This window comes from Lates calcarifer, linkage group LG2, assembly GCF_001640805.2.
Source record: "Lates calcarifer isolate ASB-BC8 linkage group LG2, TLL_Latcal_v3, whole genome shotgun sequence".
In the NCBI taxonomy this organism is placed as follows: Eukaryota; Metazoa; Chordata; class Actinopteri; family Centropomidae; genus Lates; species Lates calcarifer.
The window spans coordinates 12,779,344-12,803,805 of NC_066834.1; the positions used below are offsets into that span (position 1 = coordinate 12,779,344).

Below are 24,462 nucleotides of genomic sequence, written 5' to 3' on the forward strand. Positions count from 1 at the left end.
CTCTCAGGATATTTTGCACTTGTTAATTAGTATAAAACTGATACTGTATACTGTATACTGTGTATACTGAATACTGTTAGTTTAATAAGTTCTAATAAAACAAGTTCTTGATGCAGGCAAACTATGAAAACTTCAGATTACAGCAAAGAAACACTAGTCTGATTGTAGAACTCCTGACAGAGACAGACAGAGTTGATGTTTTTACTGTTTTACTGAGGTTTGAACCTCAACACAGATACTGAAAGTATAAACTATATCAGGAAAGGGTCAGTCAAATAACTGGATAAAATAACAACAAACTATGGCATGTAATCACATGTCTTTGCGGCTCTGTGAGGGCAGGCTGGGGCTGTGGTGGGTTGGTCGCTCGCTGGAGGCTGGATCCCTGCTGGGGAGGGAGGGGGACACAGAGTGGACCTGGATCTATCACACCAACCTGGATCTTAGAATCTGTTTAAAAAGGCCTATCACCTGGACACATGGCAATTTTGAGCCATCTGTGCCTGTCAAAATCCTGTTCTTCAATAAAGATTTCAAACATTTTTTACTCAGCTGCACTGGAACAGATTCATGTTTAATGATCCTAATCAGTAATCTTTGTTTGGACAGCCACACAATATGACTAACTGAGGGACTAGTATATCAACAAGAAAATCAACATTTAAATACCCAAACCAAGCAGTAACAAATGCAGTGCAAAATGTGTTTCATACAGTGGCTTCAGAAAGTATTTACGTTTCTATCCAACCTGGAACACTTACTGAATTTGTGCAGGTGGACACAGATTATTATTATTCGGAACTAACAGGCCAAGTCCCATTTATATTTCAAACTAGATTATTTAGAGAGTAAACGCTCTTTTCATAATATAACTTGTCACATGTATGCAGGACACACATGTATCCCAGAGTTTATTCTTACTTGTTTGCAGCCAACATAGAGAAAAATGCCAACAATAAATTTATACTATAAAATCATACTGCTTCTGATAATGTACATTATTATTAGAGATCAAGAGCCTTTGTACATGAAAAGATAAGTAATTTTTATTCTTATGTTGTCTTTCACTAAAGTGATAATTTTTACCTTTAGCAGTTCAATCGACAGGTACTTCTGTGACTGTTTGCGGAACCAAGTACACCACCTCTCTTTTCCCGGTCGGAACATAAACGAGAAGGACTTCCTTTACTGTTTTTACTTGCTGGATAACGAAGGCTTTCCCAGAGTTTATAGCAGAGCAAATAACCTCATGTGATAATAAATTACCAATTCAAGACACCAACAAAGTCCCAAGTATGTACACAGTTGCTTTAATTATGAAACTTGGTTGATAAATCGTTTGTTCGGTCACAGGGTTTCGCTAACTAAAGCTACTTAGCTAACCAAGGCTAACACATCGGAGAAGTTAGAAGCTGGAAAACACTCGCTGTTACCGTTAGCTCAAAAAATCGTTTTTAAAAAACGTAGGTCTTAAGTTTGTAATTCATCAGTAAGAGAAATAATATACATAGATCCACAAATGCTGTTATTTTTAGGTTGAACTAAATCTAAACAATCCGCTAGAGGCTAACACTCAGGCACAGCTGTGTTGACGGTTGTTGGCCAGAAATGCGTTTGCCCTGCGTTAGTTAAGTCAGACAGGTTATTAAAGAAGATATCTTTACATATTTTAATATAATCAGAGAAAGTACAGAACAGTTAATAATGCGTGTCTAAATTAGTATAATGATCTTAATTAAACTTAAAGCTGTTTTGTGTAATTTAATACTTTTTTAAACCTCTTTTACTTTTTTGCGGTGCATGGTGAAGGGAGATTATTAAACGTACTGGGCTGATTACTGATTGCTTATTAAAGAACAATAGAAAGCACCTGGTCACGATTTGCACATATAGACTTTTATCGCAGCAGACGCTGCGGAAAGAGCACAGGTACAGTCAGTAACATTTATGATTTCATTAAAGTGTCACAGTAAGTCAGTCATGATTAATGTTGTCAGTCACACCTGTGCCTCTCGTGCTGTTACGAGTCAAAACGTCTGGTGTGGAAAAGGTACATTCCTGCTCTTCCCCCCACATTTTGTACATTACCAGAGTAAGTAATGCACCTTTGATACACTGGGGAGCTTAAGGGCTCCACATGAGACATTGGTACCGGTGCACAGTAACAAAGTACATTTACTAGAATACTATACAGTAAGTACAGTACAGTAAACGTAGGTGAGTCTCAGACCTCCTGGTAGTTTGTGGCAAGTATCTTCAGCATATCAGCTAAAAGTAACATTACCATGTTTGGTTTATTTCTTCCTGTAACCTGCTTTTTGTTTTTCTTCACAGATTGATGGCCAGTCTCGCTCCTCCCGTCCCATCTGCTCTCGCCTCATTTCTCTCCATGTTGCTTCCCCGCGGCTTTGCCGTGGGGCCTTCGCGGCTCTGTGAGGGCAGGCTGGGGCTGTGGTGGGTTGGTCGCTCGCTGGAGGCTGGATCCCTGCTGGGGAGGGAGGGGGACACAGAGTGGACCTGGACCTATCACACCGACCTGATGACTCACAGCCGAGAGAGTGAGCTCATGATGAACTCTGAGTCCAGAACAGGTCAGAGCAACAGCACTGAGGCAGAAAAGGTAAACTGAATGCAATTTATAAGATGAAGAACATTAATAGAGATTCATAATGTGAAGACAGAGTAGGCTGTGATTATTATTAGGTTGACTGTCCAGTACTCATTTTTGTTCATACTGGAACAATATACACAATACGGCCTTTCTGACATCAGATATTTTTATATGTCACAGTAGAAATTTCACAGGTGGAAATATAGTGTATTACCAACATTGTACAGTGTATATGTAGTTATGGGTCTATATTTAGTATCTGTTTCTTTGTTCATTCTTCAGATGTTATTTATGGTTTTATACTTTATTTAGTTTATGTATTTATTATATATTGTATTATTATATTTTATGATTTAGCCTTTAATTGTTTTGTTTTAACTGTAGGTGTAAGAACAGGGTTAAGATAAAGTGTTTGTGATATATTAGAATATCACTTACTAGGTTTTAGGTTACACCTAATTTTCATGAATGTGCACCAGATTTCATTCCAATCCATCCAATAACTGTCAAGACATTTCACTGAAAAACACAAATGTCAACCTCGCGGTTGTAAATTTCATGGTTAACAGCCCGTTCAAGGCAGGAATGTTCCGCCTTTGTTCTGCCCTGCTGTTCTGTATAAAAGGTGTGAACACAGGACAGGGGGGCATTGTTGTACCACCTTTAAGATGGCAGTGGAGGTAGTCACAGAGCCGAACTGATGTCTGAAAGGGATACGCTGAGTGACACTGAGGCTGCTGTGTTACATGTCACTCTGATTCTGTAACACTGTCATGCTGTCTAAAATCTCACACAGGGATGACATTATGGGTTTGTTTGGTTCAGTGTAGACAGACAAAGGTGGTGTAATCAAGGGTCTTCTTAATGGCAATGTAACACAGTCTCTGTTTAAAAGGGGCTCACGATACAGCTGCCCCATTAAGTGCATACTTGTAAGATAATTTTGTTTCAGTGCCATGGAGTTTTTCTCTACATGCTCAACTTAAATGTTGGTTTTCTTCCTCATAAGTACCCGCGCTTTTGCCCATTCAGGGAGCCAAGATAGAATGATACACAAGTAGCCAAATTTAGGCTGTACAGGAACCTACAATTATCCTGTGTTTGAGCCTGAGTCACAGCTGCACCTGAGCAAACACTGAGTTCTCCAAAATCAGTACTGCCGTACAAAAACAGACAGCGATGAGCCCTCTGCAACAAAAAGACCGTCTTTATAAAAATAGAAATTCAAATTCCAACAGTTACAAACACGTACCTAGTCTCATGCTGTTGGTCGTCCCAATAAGATTCAAAATGCCTCAACAGGACGATGACCTGACAAGATAAAAGCACTGCCATAATGATTCACTTCACCATTCAGACAGCAACAGTCAGGTGTCAGCCCACCAGAATAAAGTCCCAGACCTGAGTCCATCCGTCTCACTGCAAGGCTGCTGTCAACCTTGAGATTCTCCATAATGATTTTTACATTCACCAGCAGCAACCTCTTTTGTTTGAAACCATTTTGTGTCGCTTGCAGACAGAACTAGTGGAATAAATACAAGCTTTTCTGCTTAATTAAGTGCAGACCCTGTGGGAGGATAATGAATCAGTCCTTGTAATTTCCACCAAGCATTCTACAGAAGAAAACATAAGGGGAAAGAGTCAGAGCAGCTTCACAGATGAAAAGATGTGCCTCTGATAATTTACAAGGGCACTGCAATCAATGCACATTCAGAGCACAACCAAGCCATTTTTACTAAGTGGGACTGAGTCAGACATGGACAGAAATCCCTGTTGTTGATGAACTTTAATATAAAAGTGCATACTGTGCTCTGGTACTAGCCAGTGTAGAAAATACTTAAACTAGATGAATAGTGAACATCTCATTATTTAGACTGTATAAATGTTTTAATGCCAACTTTTGTGTTGTGGTTTGTAGGCACTGATAGAGATAGCAGCAAATAAGGAGGATCTTCTGCAAAAAGCCGTCTGGATCAAGTAAGTTGACACTCGCTTCACACCAAACTGAGTGGGCCTTTTTTTGCATTTTTATCTGGTTCTGGTTCTTAAAAGATATTCAATGAATAGATTTGTTCTTGAAGTGTTTCTGGTTAAACAAAAAGGATGTTAATCTTTAATAAAAAGGTCTCTCTTTGTGGGAGTCCTATCCATAATGTTATAAGAAACTTATAATAACAATCTGAACTTGGCAGTGGCAAAAACAAGAAATTAAGTGGACATACTTTGTCATGGATCATTGCTCATTGGATTACATTGCAGCAGCTATACACTGCTGTTGCTCAATACTAAACCTATTCCAAAGATTTTTGTCCTTATTAATAATTTACACCGAGAAAAATGTTTAATCTTTGCCTTGAAGGTGGGAGGCCTCAACAGCTCTTTAGAGAGGCAGTTTATTCTATTCAGTGGCACCAGCTACAGAAAACAGTCTTTATCCATCTTGGTTTTGAATCTATAATTATTTGACATTGCTCAGACTGACTGATAGAAATGAAAGATATTGTTATGTTTTGTCAACATTGTGGTTTGTGTGTTCTTCTTCTGCTGCTGCTGGCTGCATATGTAGAGCCAACAGTTTCTCATGCTCTAGGCTGTGCACTGTGTAGTGTCCTGAGGAAAACTGGCCTATCTTTCTCTCACAGAGAGTGAAACTGGAAAAAAATGCACCATCATATTCTGCCACTAAGTCTCCTGTGTTGGGCCACAGTAGTTGCATTCACCAAAGAAAGTGTTAATTATCCTTATTTTCATATTACTCATAATTTGGCTTTGTATGCATTTTACAAATTTTTGAAGATCTTAAATCTTTGTAATCTCTGGCTGTGTTTCATATAGTTGCATAAACACCCACAGGGATGATCAAACAGTTTTCTCTCCATATCAGACCCCATTCACTGCAGTACAAAAACTCATTCCAGTAAGTTCAGCTCATTTTGATTCAGTATAATATCTTTCTGTTTGAACAGATTTATTCTTTTCTTTCTCCCCCAGCTTTGCCTGCCAGGCCCAAAGCAGAGCCCAGCAGAATGTGGCAGTGCAGTGTGCATGTGGAGAGGTGTGTGTGGGTGAGTGTGTGGATGTGCATCTTCGTGTGTGTGAGGATGTCCAGGCAGGGACAGAGCTGCTGTTGTATGACGAAACTTTGGGAAAAAGTCAGACGACAGACGAGCCTGACACACAGGACAACTCCGCTGCACAAGACACAGGTAACAGGTAACCCTTCATATGTGTTGTAGTAAAGTATTGCCAAACAGGGTTAATATGGGCATGAGTAATGTAAACAGACTGGTTGCTGTCCACTCTATTTTCATTCATACTGTCCACCTGGAGGAGCTAGAGGGACATTTAACTCTAGAAGACCTCAAAGGACCTCATTTAATAACCAGTAAACAAATGTACTGTATGTAAACACGGACGTCCTGGTAGGTGAATGAGCAACGACTTCACTACTCTGTGAAAAAAGTAGAATTTCCACGTCAAGATTATTTTAAAATAATCACTGGCATCAGTTATTTTCAGTCGAGAGTAAAAACCTCTCGTCAGCGGAAACGCACTCAAACTGAGGATGAAAGCTGGAGATTAATAATTAGAGGATGAATCATTGTTGACATCAATTAAATGAAAACACCAAGCAAGAAAAGAAAATCATTAAAGCACATGTGTTATATAGAAATAATATGCTCCCCAGCTTTGCTAATCCTTTATTCTTTCTGGTTGGAGGAGCGTTTACGTGTTGTGATTGATGGGACATTAAGACATAAAGGACATTCATGCAGAAAATCCCCAGCAGCAACAGACTGTGGCTATACTGGGGATATCTTATTAAACTTGTGCTCTTGTGTACAGTGCTGATTTAAACAGATTGAGCATATAAATCATGAAAGCCTCTCCAAAACAATTATGAATACTAAATGAAAGATAATAGGATAAGAAGCAATTGATCCCTGCAGGAAAGTTACATTGTTGTGGTAGCAAATGTTAATTAGATTTGGATGGAGAACAGACGACTGTGATATAGGCAGATAGATAAAAGGAGCTTTAAAACCGATGGGAAAAAATGATGGATGCGGAAACAGAAATATTTCAGTGGAAAAATACATCAACCAGATTAATACTTGTTACTGTGCATACATATGAATGTGAACTGGTACAAAGTGTACATCCAAAACGTGTGTTTGTATAAATATGTGTTTATAGATCAGTCAGGGAAAGTAACTAAGTACATTTACCTAAGTACTGCGACTAAGAGCAATATTAGGTACTTGTTCCATTTTATGTTATTTTGTATTTTATTATAGCTCAGAGGGAAATATTAAATAAATTATTAAGATGCTATGTCTTATTCTACTGCATTTACTTTGCATTTAAAGTGCATTATTTTACAGTACATCATCAGCCAGTAGTGTGTAAATGATAACAGCTAAAACATTAAAATTCTCTGTACATGGTTATTCAGTAATGTAATATATGATAATTTAACAAGGGCAGAGGCTGCTCTGCATAATGAGTGTTTTTACTCATGATACTTGCTGCAAATGCATCCCTTACTTTTACATAATGAAATGCTTTGGCATTTTGTGAAAAACACTTATTCACTTACATGCTGAGAGTTGACATGAGACAATCAGTACCACTCAGATATAATGCTAAAGCCAGCAGCTGATTATCTTAGCTTAGCAGGAAGACTGGAAACAGGCTAAAACAACCAGCCTGACTCTGTCCAAAGGTAAACAACATCCTGAAGTTGTTCTTGTGAGGTAAGCAGCCAACCAGCAGAGACAACAGGGAGTCACTAGGCCTGGCCAAGAATAAAAAAAGAAGTATACCTTTCTTTCCCTAGGTTTTTATTGAACACCATTTCGTTATGTCTATATAGAAATTAAAGAATAATTTCAAAACAAAAATTGAAATAGTGCAGTGTGGCATTTTTACACTTGGTTTTCATTGATTAAACAATCAAGATATAATGTCTTAATATGTGATTTTAAGAAGGAGCCAGGCTGTTTACCACTTGTGCCAAGCTAAGCAAACTGCCTGTAGCTTCCTGTTTATCATACAGACACCAAAAAGTATATTAAAGAAAAGTACCAGAGAGAAACAGTGTGTAAAAATGTAAAGAAGGTGTCATATTATTTTAACAGTAACTTATTGAATGAAATGTGTGATAATTATTTTTCTGACTTTTTCAGATTGCTGTATGATTATTCTTTAAAGATACTGCATTTTTTAATAGGAGTGCAACTACTACTAATGATTATTTTCATTATTTAATTAATCACTTAATTATTTAATAGTGATTAATACAAAAATATTCAGTTTACAGTGATCTAAAAAGACAAAGAAACAACAAATCCTCACATTTGAGAAGCAGGAACCAGGGATGTTTGGGATTTTTACATAATAAATAACTTCACTGATTAATTTATTGCACATAAATTTTCTGTCCAACTAACTGCTTTGTACTGCTTCACTGTCATTTTTAAATTGGACAGACAACAAGGTGGAACACAAAAAAGACTCAGAGGCTGTAATTAACAACATATCAATCACTGAAGAAAAGGAAGAGGCAGATGACAAACAAAAGGAGAGAATACAGGAAGAAGGGAAGGAGGAAGCATACAGAAACCCCCACAGATGCATCAAGAGGAGTCACTCAACCAGGCACAGGAAGGAGAGGAGGGAGAGGAGGAGAGTCGAGAAAATCCTGTCTGAGCTGAGTCAGGACAGTGACGGACAGCAGGACAGTGGCACTGATAGTCAAACAGACAGAACAGCCAACACAGCAGCAGGTGGACACACAGACGGAACAGGTACAGTCCCGTCACACTGTGACTCTGCAGACAGACAGACTGACCGAGGCCTCTACACGACCCCTCCTGTCCGGTGCAGTTCCCGTCTGGCTGCTAAACCACGACGGGTTCACTGTCTGACCGGTCGGGGCAAACGACCCCCTCCCCAGCCCGACCCACCTACACAGACAGAAGGACAGAGCCTGAGCTCCACTGACGGCGCCAAGCCCGTCCCAGAACAGTCTTTTCCTGTGAAGGTATTACTCCCTGACACTGAGGCTGTTGCAGCAGCTCCGACATGGTCTCCAGATCTCAGAGAGAGGCGTTACAGATGTTCCAGCTGTGGTAAGAGGTTCTACCAGCTCGGTCACTTAAAGAAGCATCAGTTCAGTCACACAGAGGAGAAACCCTTCACCTGCGGAGAGTGTGGGAAAAACTACACCTCTGCAGAGAGCTTCAGAGCCCATCAGGTGAGAGTTGTGTTATGGCTTACTGTTTTATTTTTTCTTCCTTTATTTCTTCTTTATTTCTTCCTTGTTTCTTTTTTTTTTCCTCAAAGTCCAGACCGTATTGAATTTTTGTCATATTTTCAATAAAGATCAGTAGGGAATAAAAAATAAAAAACACAACACCAATTTTTAAAGGTAAACATAAATTAATACATTCAGTCAGGATTAATAGAGCTATATATAACCATCATACTTATCATACAACTTGCAAACATAAGAGTTGATATTGTCTTAGCTATCCACAGAAAAAAAAACCACTTGACAAAAGGGTTTAGAAATACAAAATGTGACACCAGTGGCTTTTTTATACAATGTGTGTGGGTGCGGTGAGTTTTTCCTTACTGCTTCCTAATGGCCAACAGCTGAGTCATCATCATCAGCAAGTTACCCATCCTAACAAATAAAAACAATAGCAGTAATAATAATACATATTATTTCAAATAATATTGGGATTATTTGTAGATGAGTCACCGAGGGGAGCGTCCGTTCTCTTGTCCTCACTGTGAGAAGACCTATGGACTGAAGCGGGACCTGAAGGAGCATATGGTCCTGCACACCGGAGAAAAACCTTATACCTGCGAGCACTGTGGCAAGGCATTTGCACGCCGTCCCTCCCTACGCATCCACCGCCTCCTTCATTGCAGCAGAATGATCTACACACAGCCTCCAAAGGTAGGGACACATTTTACTCTGTACAGTTAAGAGCTTGTTCACTCATCTGTGTTGACATTTTCAAATAATTGCTCTTTTAATAAGAACGGTCTGCTACTAAATTGATTCTCTCGTACATTATTTCTCCTGAAATCTGCAGTCAGCAAGGAGGAATGTTTTTAAACTGCTGCTGCTTGCTTCACCTTCCCTTCAGCTATTTCAGACTTCCAAACTAAAAGTTTCTGTCTCTGCACAGCTCAACCTAATTTTAAAATCTTTCACGTAACATCATTAAATTTGCATGCTGGTCTTGTTCTTTCTCCCCAAACAGTAGTTTGAACTTTAAGTATTTAAAAAGAAGGCAAAAAAGACATGCTGTGTTTGATTTTGGATTTCTCTCCAAGGTGCAGTGCACACTCTGCCCCAAGCTGCTGGCTAACTTCGGCTCTCTGAGGAACCACATGAAGCTCCACACAGGGGAAAAACCTCACATCTGTCAGCACTGTGGAAAGTGCTTCAGACAGAAAGGTAACGTCTGATCCTCGATCTGCAACAAACTGTCAGGTGTGCTTGGTTTGAAAATGCTGCTGTGGCCAGATATTTTTCTGCCAGAAGATCTTGTTAAAGGCCAGAAAGTTGTACAGACTTACTGACTGATAATGAGTAAACAAAAAAACTTGCAACCCAGGCACTTTGGGATGTAGATGATGATTGAGACTATACCTGCTCCTGAAACCACTCGTCCGTCCTGTGTGCCATGAAAATGCTGAAAAAATTGATTCAGTGTCCAGTTTAGTCATATAGTACACTCAGATGTCAGTTTATTAGAAACACCTAGCTAAAGCTAGTTCAGTCTAATACAACAGTCAATAGATCCTTCCTCATTCAGGTTAAAATGTTCAATTTGTGTCAGGAAAAAGTTTTAGTGAAGTGTTTATTCAACTTCCCGATTGTTTTGGAGGATGTAGTTTGAATTGTATTGCGCTATACTTTCCGCAGATACGCCAGGGTCCATGTAAAGTAAATTTCATCATCAGAGGGAGTAGATGAGGCTCTGTGCAGATGTCTGTGTACCCTCCAATTTGTTGTGTCTGCGTGACCACTACACAACAAGGTCACCAACTGCACATGTGCTCTATCAAGCAGATGATAGAAAAAAGTATAATAAGACACACTATGCATCTGTGGTATGAACTGGTGCTCATGTGCACGTACACAAGAGAGTTTGCCTGAAGCTGTAAACTTACACGTGTCTGTACAGTATTGTCCGCCCCTTTAAGACCAATACAATACACAGACTTTGCAATATTTAGTTTATTTTAATGTCTGAATTCTATCAATCCAAGTCACTCTTCAAAACCCTTACTCTCTACCCTGCAGTTTTCAAACAAGTTTGAGCTATTTAGCTCACTATATCACTTACAACATCTAAATAAAAGCTTTTTATTTGTTAAAATGCAAGAAAAGATATTTGATAGCGCTAGGCTGTTTCCTGTTGCTCCCACTGTCTGAGCTAATGACCCAGAGTGAATTCTTCATACATGAACACGCAAAGATAAATTGATGTTGATCTGACCATCTCATCTACAAAAGTAAACACATAAGTAAATGTACATAAGTACAATTTTGATATATTTGTTTCAGTTTAAGTATTTCAGTCGTAGCTACTTTATACTTCAACGTCTACTTCACCAACAGCTGTAGTTACTAATTAGTTTTTAGATTAAAATATTATGTATATAAAGTGTGGTTAGAATTAGCTCCACCTCAACCAGCAGAAACTTTCATAGTAATGTTGCAGTAATAATAACTGGATGATAATGGATATGATACAGTAACATTACAGTAACAGTGGCCACTCTGCTCCTTAATGAATACTTTTACTTATGATACTTTTTGCTGCGAATACTGTGATACTTTTATTGAGGTAAAAAACTGAATGCAGGACTTTAACTTGTTACTTTTACTCAAGCAGAAAATCTCAGTGCTTCCTCTGAAGCAACATTAGAAAGTTCCCTTTTAATTGTGAAACACAGAAAGTGTAATTTTTTGTCATCACATTGATGAGTTAACTTGACTTGATTATTTTCAGCAAGAGACAATTACACGGTTGTGTTTTGTAACACTGAGAGGACATCTCCAGCTGTGATCAATTCCTACAATTTATGTTTTCATTTGTCAAAGTGACAGCATCCAGCTTGTGAGAGGGTCTAATCTTCACACATTATCGGGCAAATGCATATTCACTCTGCCCCCACTCCTGCTGTGAACACAGCTTCCTTCATCAACAAGTGTATTCTCTGTGTGTCTGTGTCTCCCTGTCTGTCTGTCTCAGGAAACCTCGAGTGCCATTTGAGAATTCACAATGGAGAGAAGCCGTATCCCTGCACTGAGTGCAACCTGAGTTTCTCCCAAAAACCAGAGCTTCACCGGCACATGTTTTCCCACACCGGAGGAGGTTTCCTCTGTAGCTACTGTGGAAAATCACTGAGGGACCCACACAGCCTGAAGTCCCACGAGAGACTGCACACTGGAGAGAGGCCGCATCGCTGCCCTATCTGTGGAAAAGGTTAAAACATGATACCAAAATTTGAAAGTCTAATAAGAATTGTGGAAAAAAATCAAGGGGGGAAACTGGATCCACTAATGACTCCTTTAGTTAACTAATTCTATGAGGAATTTTGCTCCCATTTCATTTTAGTTTGGAAAGTCCAGTTCCCTCTGAAAGTCTTTATCACAGAGGTTTTAGCACATCATAGACAAACCAACTCCTAAGATTCACATACACAACAGTAGTGGATGGATGAAAGACATATCTGTTGGAAATTGAGCTACATTTGGATGGAAACCTAGCTACTGTCAGTCAGTCCGCTCGCACTCGTCTTACATGCCAATAGAGAGAAGTTAAAACTTGCCAACCAGCAGTAAACACTTCTTAAACAAGTACTCCACTGATTGAACATTGCATTTCTTTAACATTGTCAGACTGTGATGCAGCAGAACCAGAGATATGGCCTGTTTTAGTCTACACATTCCTCGTCAAAACCTGTTAGCTGCATTACCCACAATGCTGCTCACCCGCCATCAGGTTGGTCAAAGATTAAGTTGTATCATGCTAGTAGCTGATGTAGCCTGGAACCTGCAGCGGAGGTGAGGAACAGGCCACAGAGGTCTGATAAACATCTTTCATCTTCAGACTCAGAACAGAATTCACACAGCTCAAAATTGGAGGAGTTCGCCTTTAACATGATAATGTGCTGCACAATGTGATAGACACTGACTGTCACACATTGTAAATCAACAAGTGCATGCCACATTTTATCTTTTATTTGCATTTCCTCACAGGGCAATTGTAGGCACAAAATAAGACAATAAAGTAATGTTTTACTGTTTACAAAATGTTCCCATGGCTAAAAGTTGGCCTGATTTTGTTGATGGCATCAAAGAGTTAGAAGAGAAAAAAAACAAACTGCAGCTGAAACAAAACAGTGAAAAATGAGTCAATGAAAAAGCCAGTCAGGGGCACGGAGCTCATGCGGGCTAATTCTCCTGAAACCAACCTTGTTTATCTCACTCAGAGGGCTGCAGATGTTCTGTCTGCATACATGATTGGAAAGCACAAAGTGCTGATAACAAGGTTGTCCACATTTACTTTTTTATGAAGCATTAGACCGCAAAAACTTGTGTGCTGAGTTCAGTGGTTTCATTATTGATGAGCTCAAACTGTGTCTTAGACAGAGTGGCATTTTTGTTGGCTTGTTTTTTGTTTTTTTTTTTACATTTTATTAATTTAACTAATGTGATTGCAGGAGTGAATTATGAACTTAGGTTATTACTTTAATATGCAGGGCAGGTTTATTTATATGGCACTGTTCGTGCATTGAAGCAGTTTCTGAGTGCTTGACATACGATTTAACCATTTGACTTAAAGGAACGAAGGAAATGAAGGAAAGTCTGGTGATATTCTACATTTCTTTTTTTTCAGTAAGTTTGATTAAAAGTTTCAATAAAACACCAAACCAACAATGAATCAACTAAAATGTGCTGTTTTTAAACTGTTTTTGTAACAAAAGATAAAACTTGACATTTAAGAATCTGACTCCCTCTAATTGTCCCTCTAGTTATTTTAATTGTGATTTATGGATCAATTACCAGACTAACATGACACTGACACTAATATAAACTACAGTAATTAATTATCAAACCTAAACCATGGAGATTCTGCTGTGATGAAGCATCTTTCAACACATATTTGATCTCCACTCAGTTTGCTCCTCACTGGGGGGGCTGTGCTGCAACTGCTCAAGTTAAAACTACACATTGAAAATCACATTAATTTGTGAGCTGTTTCAGAAGACTTACAGTACATCTTTAGTAGAAATCGGTGGAATCAAGGCACAGTAGGGAAGTCCCTTAGTTGGTATGGTCTTTTTTTTTATTAGAGAATGATAATCAAATATAGATTAATGCCAACCTCTAACTAAAAAGAATTAGAAACAGAAGAGTAAAGAGACATTTACATAGGAGACATGGTTTCAGAAATGTTATACAGTTATACGAATACAAGAATTAATTGTTTTGGTTCCTAAGTCTTTGCACTGAAATAAAATGAAAATCACACAGCAAATATGAGCTTAAGAAAAATGCAAATAGCTCTTTTATTGTCTGAGTCTTATCTATCTGTTAATTAAGGGGAGGAAATACAGATAAATATTCTATGGATGGTTAGTTTTTCCATTTAAGATTTGACTTTTTGTTTTTTCCTCAGGATACACGTTGGCCACCAAGCTGAGGAGACACATAAAGTCATCTCACCTGATGGAGAAGCCGTACAGCTGCCACTGCGGTGCTTCATATACTGTGAGACAAAGTCTGCTGAGGCACCAAGCTCAGCACAGGACAGAGGGAGCAGCTCAGGAGGAGGCAGAGGCAGGTCATGGACTAGAGACAAGCGGCAGCGAGAAAAACGCTGTGAAAGAGTTAGCGGCTTTAAGCTCCAGTCACCCAAAGCCAATCAGAGGCAGACCCAAGAAGAGCTCCCTCCCTCAAGAGGTAGGACAGAAGGAGGCAGGTGATGTGAAGCGGAGAAGGGGGCGAGGAAAAGGGGAGGAACTGGAGGCAAAGGAGGTAGAAAGGAGAGTTCAAGAGGACAAGACACCAGGAGGAGGAGATGGGGAGGCTTCGGATGACATCCAACACACCGTCGTCTACGTCCACACAGAGGACCTGTCCACGCCAAGCACCAACCCTATGCTGCTCGCCTCGGGGGGCTCACTGCCCGCGGGGACGGGGCAGGAACTGGTGGAGGTGGTGATATCGGAAGGTGCAGAGCAGTGCATTGTGGTCCATGGACAGCAGACAGTGGGAGAGCTGCTGATCTTACAGGAGGAGGGAAGCGGACTCTGCTCTGTGGCTCAGACTGTGGAGATAAACACCATGTAGCCTGAAATCTCAGTTTCCTGAACCTGATCTGTGGTGGTTCACTGTTTCACTGAGCCCTACATCCAAACATAAAGAGATCAGATCATATCACACTGTCACAGTAATTATCATCAATTCATTAGGTTCAGTTCATCTCCATCCATTGATCCATTATCTATACCGTTTATCCGTTAAAGGTTGCAGGGGTGCTGGAGGCTTTCCCAGCTGACATTGGGCGAGAGGCGGGGTACACCCTGTATGGATCACCAGTCCATCACAGGGCCAACATATAAACCCACCTTCATTCAACCTACCTCATATGCATTTTCTTTAGTTTATTATTTTTGGCATATCCCAGATTGCCTTTGAACAGCCTCTACAGAACAGATGTGAACTCATTAGACAGAATTAGCTGCTGGTTTTATTTTTAGGAGGGCAGAGTGATAGCAATAGCAAGTAGAAGTCCTACCCTTTACCCAGATGCCAACATATTTTTTGCAGTCTGGTCTGTTGCAGAAACTGGTCCCTGAGCCTCTTCAGTGATGGATCTCCTTTGTGGCTGAATGGTGAACATCGGTACTGTTTGATTCTGAGTAGCTGCTGACATTTACTGGTGATGCTTAAGATAAAACAGAATGCTTACTCTACTAGAGTCCATTGAAGTCGCACTGGAAATATCTCAACTTGTCATCCAGTCTCCTGCATTTAGCCAGTTATTCCCCAGAGTGTAAGGAAACACAATAAAACAGCAAAACACATCCAAAAACAAACTACTGTATGTGTGTGTCTTCATCTACATATGAAGGCCCCAACCCTAAACTTCTGCTCCCACACTCAATCCATGTAGGTCTCTGCTCAGGTTGGAGGTGGTTGCCAGACTTAATGTATTAAAAAGGTGAAATTTTCTCCCCCTGACAATTGAAACAAAGGTAAAACAAGACTGAGCAAGATGATCAAACACAGTCTGTACGCTCCTTTCTGTCTTTCTACCTCTTTGATGCACAGGTAGTTCAATTTAATAATAAACTTTAAGGTCACTGATATACTTTCCTTTTTCTAATATGTATGTGTAGACAGCAGCTGTGACACCAGCATCTTTGTTCACATACTGGAAGATAAAGTACATCCACTAGAGCGGATATAAGGGTTTGATCATCCATGCCTGAAAACACAATATCTTCCTTGTGAACTTCTGCCTCTTTACAACATAAACAGAAACCATGTTGACACTTGAGGAGGTGACAATATTGCTGAGATCACAGCAGAGTAAACAGCAGCGGTGACATTGTAGATGAACTATCAGGCACACAAGCTCTATAAGTTTCTCTTAAAAAAATTCTGCTTTTGCTATGGTGAACCAAAACCTCTGCTGCTGACCTGAAGTTATAATACTGCCCCAACCAGTCAGGCTGAATTGCAACCAGCGCTCTTTAGAAACGCAGGGCTTTGGAGGTGATGCACATGCACCAAATGTAAGCACAAGGTAATAACAATAGTCGAGTTTATAGTTTCAGACAATAGACTAAATATAAACTGCATGAGGAAGTCAATTCCTTCACATTATTGCATTATATGCAAGAACTCACTTTATTAGGTACGTCTGTGCAATCTAATGCAGTCCAAAACAACTATTCTGCCAGTCTAAACTTTGTAAAGGCAGATGTTGCAGCCGAGCTGCTGTATTGAATTGCATTAGATTGCACAGGTGTAAATTAATGAACTGGCCATGAATGCTTTGCTGTGGTTGAATATAAAAAACAGATGTCCTGTGTGTTTTTCCTGTGTATTTTTTTAACCACTTTTTCTTGACCTCAGTGGAAAACATCATGATGTCAACCGGCAATGAACTGACTGCACTTACACAAGGCATTGTAATTATGTGATGGCAGATGTTATTGACATCCATCCATTATCTATACCATTCGTGCTTTAGGGTCTCAGGGGGGTTGGAACCAATTCCAGCTGATGGATGGATGAGTCACCAGTCTATCATAGGACTGACATATAGAGACAAACAACCACCGATGAGGGTCAGAGAAGTGGACCAGCACTTACCTGGCTGATACTTAGATGATTCACTCAGTTTGGAACCTTCATGAGTGAAAAAGACCGCAGCTCATGTTAATTCTGTTTTTCAATTTCTTTCACAGTAATGAGAAGGGACCAACTGACTGGAGCAGTTTCTGTTTTGTAAAAATGACTTATTGAAATGTTAGACAGATTTTAGGGCACTCAGGTGGCTTAGGGTTTTAAGGCACTGACCCTGTAATTGTAGCATGTCTGGTTTAAGTCTGACCTTTGTTGCACGTCATAAGTCATCTCTCTCCCATTATTTCCTGATGTCTCTCTATACTGTCTGCTCTCTAAGGAGAGAAATTAAATTAGGAAGTTTTTCAGTTTTGTATTTGATAGCAGGATAAAGCAGTGAAGTGCCAAGTATCAACAAGTCGTATCATTTGGAAGCAATGGACAATACTTCTGTATCACATTGTGTAATATTTGAAATTTGAGAGACAGCAGCAGTCAAGGCTTCATATTACACATCTGTTATTTCCAAACCGAGTTTTTTTCCTGGAAATAACTGTTATTATAGGAAAAGCAGAGACAAAGCTTCTAAAACCTTTTATATTAATTTGTTTGTTGTTATGTTGTTTTATCATTACTCTCTATTTTATCTGTAATTACTACCAAATTATATGGCTCTTTCTAGGAAACATTATTGATGATTACTTGGAAATAAATCAGAATTGAAAAATATTTAACAACATTTCCTTTAATGGTCACAAACATCAGCTGCAGTTAGGAGCCAGTCACCCCCACAGTCTGCTGTCCTTTTGTCCTCTGAAACTTATATTTTAAAACTACATTTTAAATTAATACTAAGAGTAGAAAGCATGTAAAACAAAAAACAGATTTAGTCCTATCACTGAAAATGGAGAAAAACACTTCAGCTGCTATAGAGCCACAGGATAATGGACACCAGCATCTGTAAATGGCCCTCCATACAACCAGATCTCAAAAGCTGCTGGATGTCTGACGCACACAGATGTAATGCATAGACTTAAAAAGAAAGCTTCTAGTGTTTCAAGGAAAAGTATCAAGAGTGCTCTTAACCTTCTCAAGCAGATTGCTGTACCATAAAAGGCTTGTATGTGGTTATCTTTCTCTGTCCTCCTTTGAGGACTGCATGTAAAACAAATACATGCAGATTAAGTAGAAAATGGTGCAGTCCTGTTAGAAAAACAACACGTGCAAGGCCCCATAGTTGCAGTCTTACTGCTACAACATACAGTAATATATCAGGCAATACTGTGGTTCCAGCTGTGTGTCAACATTCTGTTTGTTTCTCTCCTGTTTCAACATGACAAAGTCCCTGTGCATCTGGTGCAGAAAGCCAGCTCCATAAAGAAATGGTTTTCCAGTCTGATGTAGAAGGAGCTGAGCAGCCTAACTGAGCCCTGACCTCAATCCCCAACTGTGAGCCAGGTAGGGTTGGTTTTTCCAATAACCAGTTCTATTTTACCAAGTTGGTAAAATACCCAGGTTTGTTAAACTAGTCCATTATAGAATCTTTTATTCATGATCTCTCCTAGAAAGCTGGTTTAGCCAGAGCAGAGTTGTACTAGAAAAGAAGTGATTTGTAGGATGTGTTGTGATCTGTCGACGTCCCTGTGGTTCAGGAGTGACGCAGAATGAAGAAAAATATATACTGATATTTTCATTCCGCACCAAACATACTTTCCAAAAAGAAAGGATTTGGAATTTGATAACTGGGTTAAGACTCAATAAAAAGATATCCGACCTCCAGAGCCAGGCCTTTTATCTCAATGGGAGTCTGCAGCAGGTTTCAACATCTGGTGGAAAGACTGAGACCTGAGGAGTAACGGCATCAGTAGGCTTTGACAACATGTGAAACCCTCTCCCCTTCCACCTCTCTGTTGTGGGAACTGAACTACATCTGATTGACAATGTATTTCATGGCTATTTCATGCCTATAGTGATGAGTAAACAGTAGAGAGATTACATGAAATGAGTGGAGGAAGAGTTGGGGAACAGCGTTCAGTAAATTCAAGCAAGAAGATGTGGTCCACGGTTTGTGCCTTAAAACTCTAGGCCACCAGGATGTCATACGAATAGTAGCTTTTAGTGTTTAGGGTTATTTATATCCCTCCAATTTTAGGGGGGATCACACCCATCAAATGAAGCAGCCTCAGTGGACCTAACTCAACGATAAATCTAATGTTGTTTACACCTTCAGTGTCCCGCAGGACTCCCAGCCGCTCTCAGCTCCTGCCACTCACTGACAAGACTGTGTAATTTGTTGGGAGGTGCTGACCCACAAGGTGCAACCTCTTCTGTAAAACAACTTTATGGACAAACACAAAGATGACCTGTGTTTCCTCCTCTTTGTGGTTGATATTCAGTTCCTGAGCTTCTGTCTTAGTTGATATTCAACAACATTGCTCCTGAAATGTTTTAATTAGTTTTGGTCCCTTGGCAGGACTAGTTTCCCCAGTTTGGCTATTGAGTTTTTAAAAAAAGGACTTAAAACCTCTTTTGTGAGATATCACACATTTCATAAGTTGATAGCCCCAGGGAAATTGCATTTGCCTGTGAATGGCCATCCCAGAAAGTTTAACTGTGGTTGCCTGTTTAGTCTAGTCTAGATTTAGTGTTTGTGTTTATCTCTTCTCTATTTTGTCTGCATCTCTCTCTCTCTCTCTCTCTCTCTCTCTGTCTGTCTCCCCACCTCACTTTCTCTTTTGCTATCCATCAAAGCTGAAGATATGACTCACCCAGAGGGTCCACAGACGTCACCCCTTGCTTCACTCTCCAGGCTATTAAAAAAAAGAGAGAGAAAATGGAGAGTGGATTTTTTTTCCAGGCAGGTTCTGAGCTCCATTTTTAAGTAGTTTCTGCAGAGCTGTCAAACAGGATTCAGGCTGTTCTCCCAAACCGCTGCTGCAGCAGCTCAGTGAAACTTCAGAGTGATTTAGTGATGCAGTGGCTACGGGCTTCCTACTGTAATGCATCGTCACAGACCGGGAGTTCATTGAATCGTTTTGACTCCTATACCTGAACACGTACTAGCAGAGGTGCACAGACACACAATAGATCCTATTTCATTTTTGCCCAGTTGCTGTTGCTGGTATTTATAATCTAGTTATAATTCTCAGAGGATAAAGTCATATTTCCTATTTCAGTTCCGTATTCCAAATTTATTCTGATTCATTATAACATGAGCCAATGATTCAAATTAAATAGCCTGCCTGTGCTTTAACTCAGCTTCTGCTTCAGTCAAAAATTTATATCTGTTTCTTTGGGTCTCTGTAAATTTCCTTCATGTTTTTTCAATCCACCCAAGCACCCAAACTGAAAGAGACACAAAACACAGCGACCAGAATGACATTGTTTTTGTGTGTCTTTCACTCTGGGGTTTTGTGTGTCCCTGCAGTCCTGTTGGGTCTCTTTGTTGTGGTTTTCTGTCTTCTGCAGTTGTTTTGTGTCTCTTGACGTTCATTTTGCATCTTTTTTGACTGATTCTCCAACAAGAAATATTAAGTCACTTCAAACAGAAGCTCAGGCCAAGGGAGACTCTGAACTCTTGGTCCAATGAGTCTGTTCCCTGTTGGTCTGTTCAGTGATCCTTCCGTGGGTCTGGATGTTTCTTTCTTTCTTTCCTCAGCTGGATACACCTGCATAATACTATCTTGACAAAGCTAATCATTATTTTGGAATGACATATACAGTTCTCATTACGTTCAGATGTCCACATACATAGTGAAATGGTCAATCAGTTCAGTTCCATTCCTATGCAGTTCATTTATACCCATGCCAGTTTAAAGGACAGTGCGGAGCTGTTTTTAAAAATTTATTTCATCATGCAGTTTTTTAATAAATTAGTGTACTTTGTGGCTCCAAATGGTTGTACCTTCTGTAATGTAATGTAATGTACCTTTTAAAAATGATAATTTGTGGCCATTTTGCTTAAGAGAAAACTGAGAGTATCTATTTATTCTCTCTTTCTTTCTGTCTTTTCATAGTGTATGGATATTACAGCAGAGACAGGAGTTCACTTTGGTCTGGGCTAAGATGGTAAGATGACAAGAAAAAAGAAAAAATAATGATCTAATAAGATAGAGAACAGACATTGGGACAGACTAAATATTTCTTGATAGACTGTAAATCAAAATGACATTTTAAAGTTCTTCTGAAGCCATAAATATGTTGTTTAATTATAGCAAAAGTCTCAAAGTCTCAAACATACCCTTGAGCAAGGCGCTCTCCTTCTTAATCAACTTCACCGGTACTCCTCAGTACTTAATACTGTTTCTCCTTCCACCACATGTGCAGATTTCCCTGTAACATTACTTTGTTTTCTTCAATGTCCATATAACAAATTATAAATCCCACACTCTAACTACCTCCTCCACAGCATCTCTTACTGAGCCCGACAAGCTGTTCATTTTATTTTTAATATGGTGGAGGAAACCTAAAAGGTGCAGGTTTGTATTATAACCTTTAGTGAACACATATATGTTGGTACCATTGGGGAGCTGCCTGGTATGACCACAGCCTCTGGCAGTGCCCACACACAAGCTAATGTTAGCAAAAGCAGGTCCCCTGGTTAAACTAAATCCTAAATCCCAAAAATAAGAAGAGTGTGTTCTCTGAAAGCTAACAGGTAATTATTTGTTTAATAGTAAAGCTTCACTTATCAGTATATTTTACACATTTAACATTTTGAAGACTACGAACTTCTCCAGCTCTGTGGAGATTTTCAGCCTCTTTTAGCTCACTGAATAGTTTTTGTTTTGTGTATTATTATTATTATTATTTATTTATTTATTTTTTTTGGTAAGTTTTAATCAGTCTTCTATCAGCAAAAAGATCTGATAAACCTACTGTTCACGTCCGGCTCAGCACCAGACAGCAGACAGACAAAGTCAATGACGAGCTGCTGAAGAGAGTGAAACATTTAGCAACTAAAAGCCAGATATTTCCTTCAGGAGTCGGCAGAAACTGAAACAGGGGACTGAATATTTCATTAAGATTGGTCAGAAATAAGACCTCCAAATGAAGGCTTATTTGTTCTGCTGTCTGTTTCAGAATCCAGTTGTTTGCCGACACGTTCACCTGGTTACAGAAGCCAAGCTTGTGACTGGGAGGTCCCAGGTCAATCCTGGAACTGGCAGGATAAGACTGAGGTTGTACTTGGCGACTTGCAGGTGCGAACGTGTGTGAATGTGCGAATGTGATCAGTGTGTTCCTGCAAAAGTGAGGCTTCCTCTCAGTGAAACCTCCCTGAATAAATAAGATTGAAAGAAAGATTTAAAATTTAAAAGCACAGCAGCTGCTAATATCCCATACTATTATTCTTCTCAACAATGACCTGATTGTATTAACAAGTATTGTTTGTGCGTCCAAAGCCTGATATTTTTCCCAGGCTCGTTTGTTTATTTGTTTATTTGCAGAGGTCTCTAGGAACCTGATTTCATTTGGTCTTTGCCTGCGTCCTTAATCCTGTTAGTGAGCCTTTCATTATCACCTCACAAACCCCTAATACAATTGGTGGTGACGTGAGAATTTTTTTCTGGCGTCAAGCTGCGATGTTCCCACCGACCTGAAGCCCTGAATGCTCTTTTGGTTGAATAAATGGCTCCAAATGCGCCTGATGTAAACGTTCCCCTGAGGGAGCTCGTCCATTTGTGCTCAACTCGTCAGTGAAAGCGAGTGTCACTACAGTGGGAAGGTGAACTGTATATCCACTGTCCTTGATCTGTTGTTAAGTATGCCCGCAGGCTGTGGCATCATGGGATTACCTCCTCGCCTGGATTCATGTCACGAGGGGTTTTGTGATGTCTGACTTAAGAGGGTGTCTACCTCTGAAGCCGATATAAAAGGCATGCGAGTGTCACAGCGTGCACTGTTGTGGGCTGTATTCAGATTCAGGAGGGATGTAACCACACTGCAGGCGGATTGTGGTGGATCTGCCTACATGTCGTTGTTCAGTGCCAGGCAGCTAAATTAAGAGCATCAGTGAGCGATTAAATAAAGAGCTTCTCACTCTCTCTCTCCACTCATCTCACAGTAAATGGGAATTGATTGATGACCACTCAAAAGTTGACATGAACCTAGAGCTAACGACTCTGTGAAAGAAACAGCTTTCTTTCGTTTCCTTTCAATCGTCTCTCATCAGCCCTGTAGACATATCTCCTCGTTCTTAATCTCCTTTCTTGCCTTCTTTTTCCTCTCCTCTCCTCTCCTCGTTTGATTCCTTTACTCTTACATCTCTTCTTTTTCTCCTCTCCTCTTTTCTCTCACCACCATCTCTCTTGTTTTCTCTTTTTATCCTCTCCTCCTTTCATCTCCTCTTCTCTTCCTCTTTTCCTGTCTTCTCCAGTGTTCCTTTCTTTCGTTTTCCTTATTTTCTCTCTCCTCTGTCCTTTCTCCTCTTTTCTTTCTTCTGCCCTCTCTTCTGTCTTTTTCTTTGTCCTTTTCTCTTTTTGTTATCCTCTCCTCTTCGTCCGTCTCTTTTCTCCTCTTTCTTCCACTGCCCTCAACAGTCTCCCTTTTCCTGCGTATCTCCTCTCTTTCATCCTCTCTCTTCCCTTCTTTTTCTCTTCTCCCTCTATTCTATATTCTATATTATATATTCTCTTTTATAAAGACTATCTCCTCCTTCTTTATTTTCTTTTCCTCCCCTCTTATTTTTCTGTTTTCTCCTCTCTTCCTCCTCTCTTTCTTCTCCAGTCCTCCCCAATCTACATTTTCTTTCCAATCACTTATCCTCTCCTGTCTTCTTTTTCCCTTCCTATTTTCTCTCGTCTTCCTCCCCTCACCTCTCTTCTCCTCTGTCCTTGTTTCCTTTCATCCTCTCTCATTTCCTCTCTTTTCTCTTCCCCTCTAAACATGTGTCCTCTCTTCCCTCTCTTACCCTCTCCTGTCCTGTCTTTTTTCATCTCCTTTTCTTTGCTTTCCTTTCCTCCCCACTCCTGGATTATCTCCTCTTTCTCATCCTCCCCTCTTTTCATGTTCCTCTCCTTCCCTATATATCCTTTTCTGTCCTGCCTTCTTTCTTCTGTCTCTCCTATTTCCTTCTCTCCTCTCCTCATATATCTTCCCTCTCTCCCTTTCTTTTCCTCCCACTCTCTCTCTCATAGTGACATCCTTTCCTGACACACACTTCTCATCTTCTCATTCCCTTTCTTATCCTTTCGTCTTGTGTCTTCTTTTCCTTTTCCCCTACTCGCCTTTTTTTCCTTTCTATCTTCTCAATCCCCCTACTCACCCCAGTACGTCTTCTCTCTTTCTCATTTCTCCTCTCCCTCTCCTCTCCTTTCTTTTTTCCTTTCCTGTCTTCTCTCTCTTCTCATCTTCTCTTTTTGTTTTTCTTTTCTTCTCCTCTCCTGCCCTCATTACCTGTATTACTCATTTTCTTATCCCTCCCCTTATATCATCTCCCTCCTTCCTGTCATTA

The 24,462-nt window shown here is 39.9% G+C and overlaps 1 protein-coding gene across 3 annotated transcripts; it reads left to right on the top strand.

Annotated features, from left to right (window-relative positions):
- The first annotated feature begins 1,157 nt into the window (after positions 1 to 1,157).
- Positions 1,158 to 23,355, top strand: znf408 (zinc finger protein 408). 3 transcript variants are annotated; one of them, XM_018692683.2, is made up of 11 exons: positions 1,158 to 1,293; positions 2,335 to 2,620; positions 4,530 to 4,588; positions 5,603 to 5,817; positions 8,104 to 8,870; positions 9,372 to 9,581; positions 9,965 to 10,088; positions 11,896 to 12,129; positions 14,329 to 18,467; positions 21,026 to 21,077; positions 22,092 to 23,355. In XM_018692683.2, exons 2-9 carry the CDS (start codon positions 2,339 to 2,341, stop codon positions 15,000 to 15,002), a joined length of 2,565 nt encoding a protein of 854 aa, XP_018548199.1. In that variant the 5' UTR covers positions 1,158 to 1,293; positions 2,335 to 2,338; the 3' UTR covers positions 15,003 to 18,467; positions 21,026 to 21,077; positions 22,092 to 23,355. The 3 variants fall into 3 exon arrangements, with proteins under 3 accessions (XP_018548199.1, XP_018548202.1, XP_018548200.1); XM_018692686.2 differs by lacking the exon at positions 1,158 to 1,293 and adding an exon at positions 1,310 to 1,929; XM_018692684.2 differs by lacking the exon at positions 1,158 to 1,293 and adding an exon at positions 1,962 to 2,092.
- Positions 23,356 to 24,462: the final 1,107 nt, after the last annotated feature.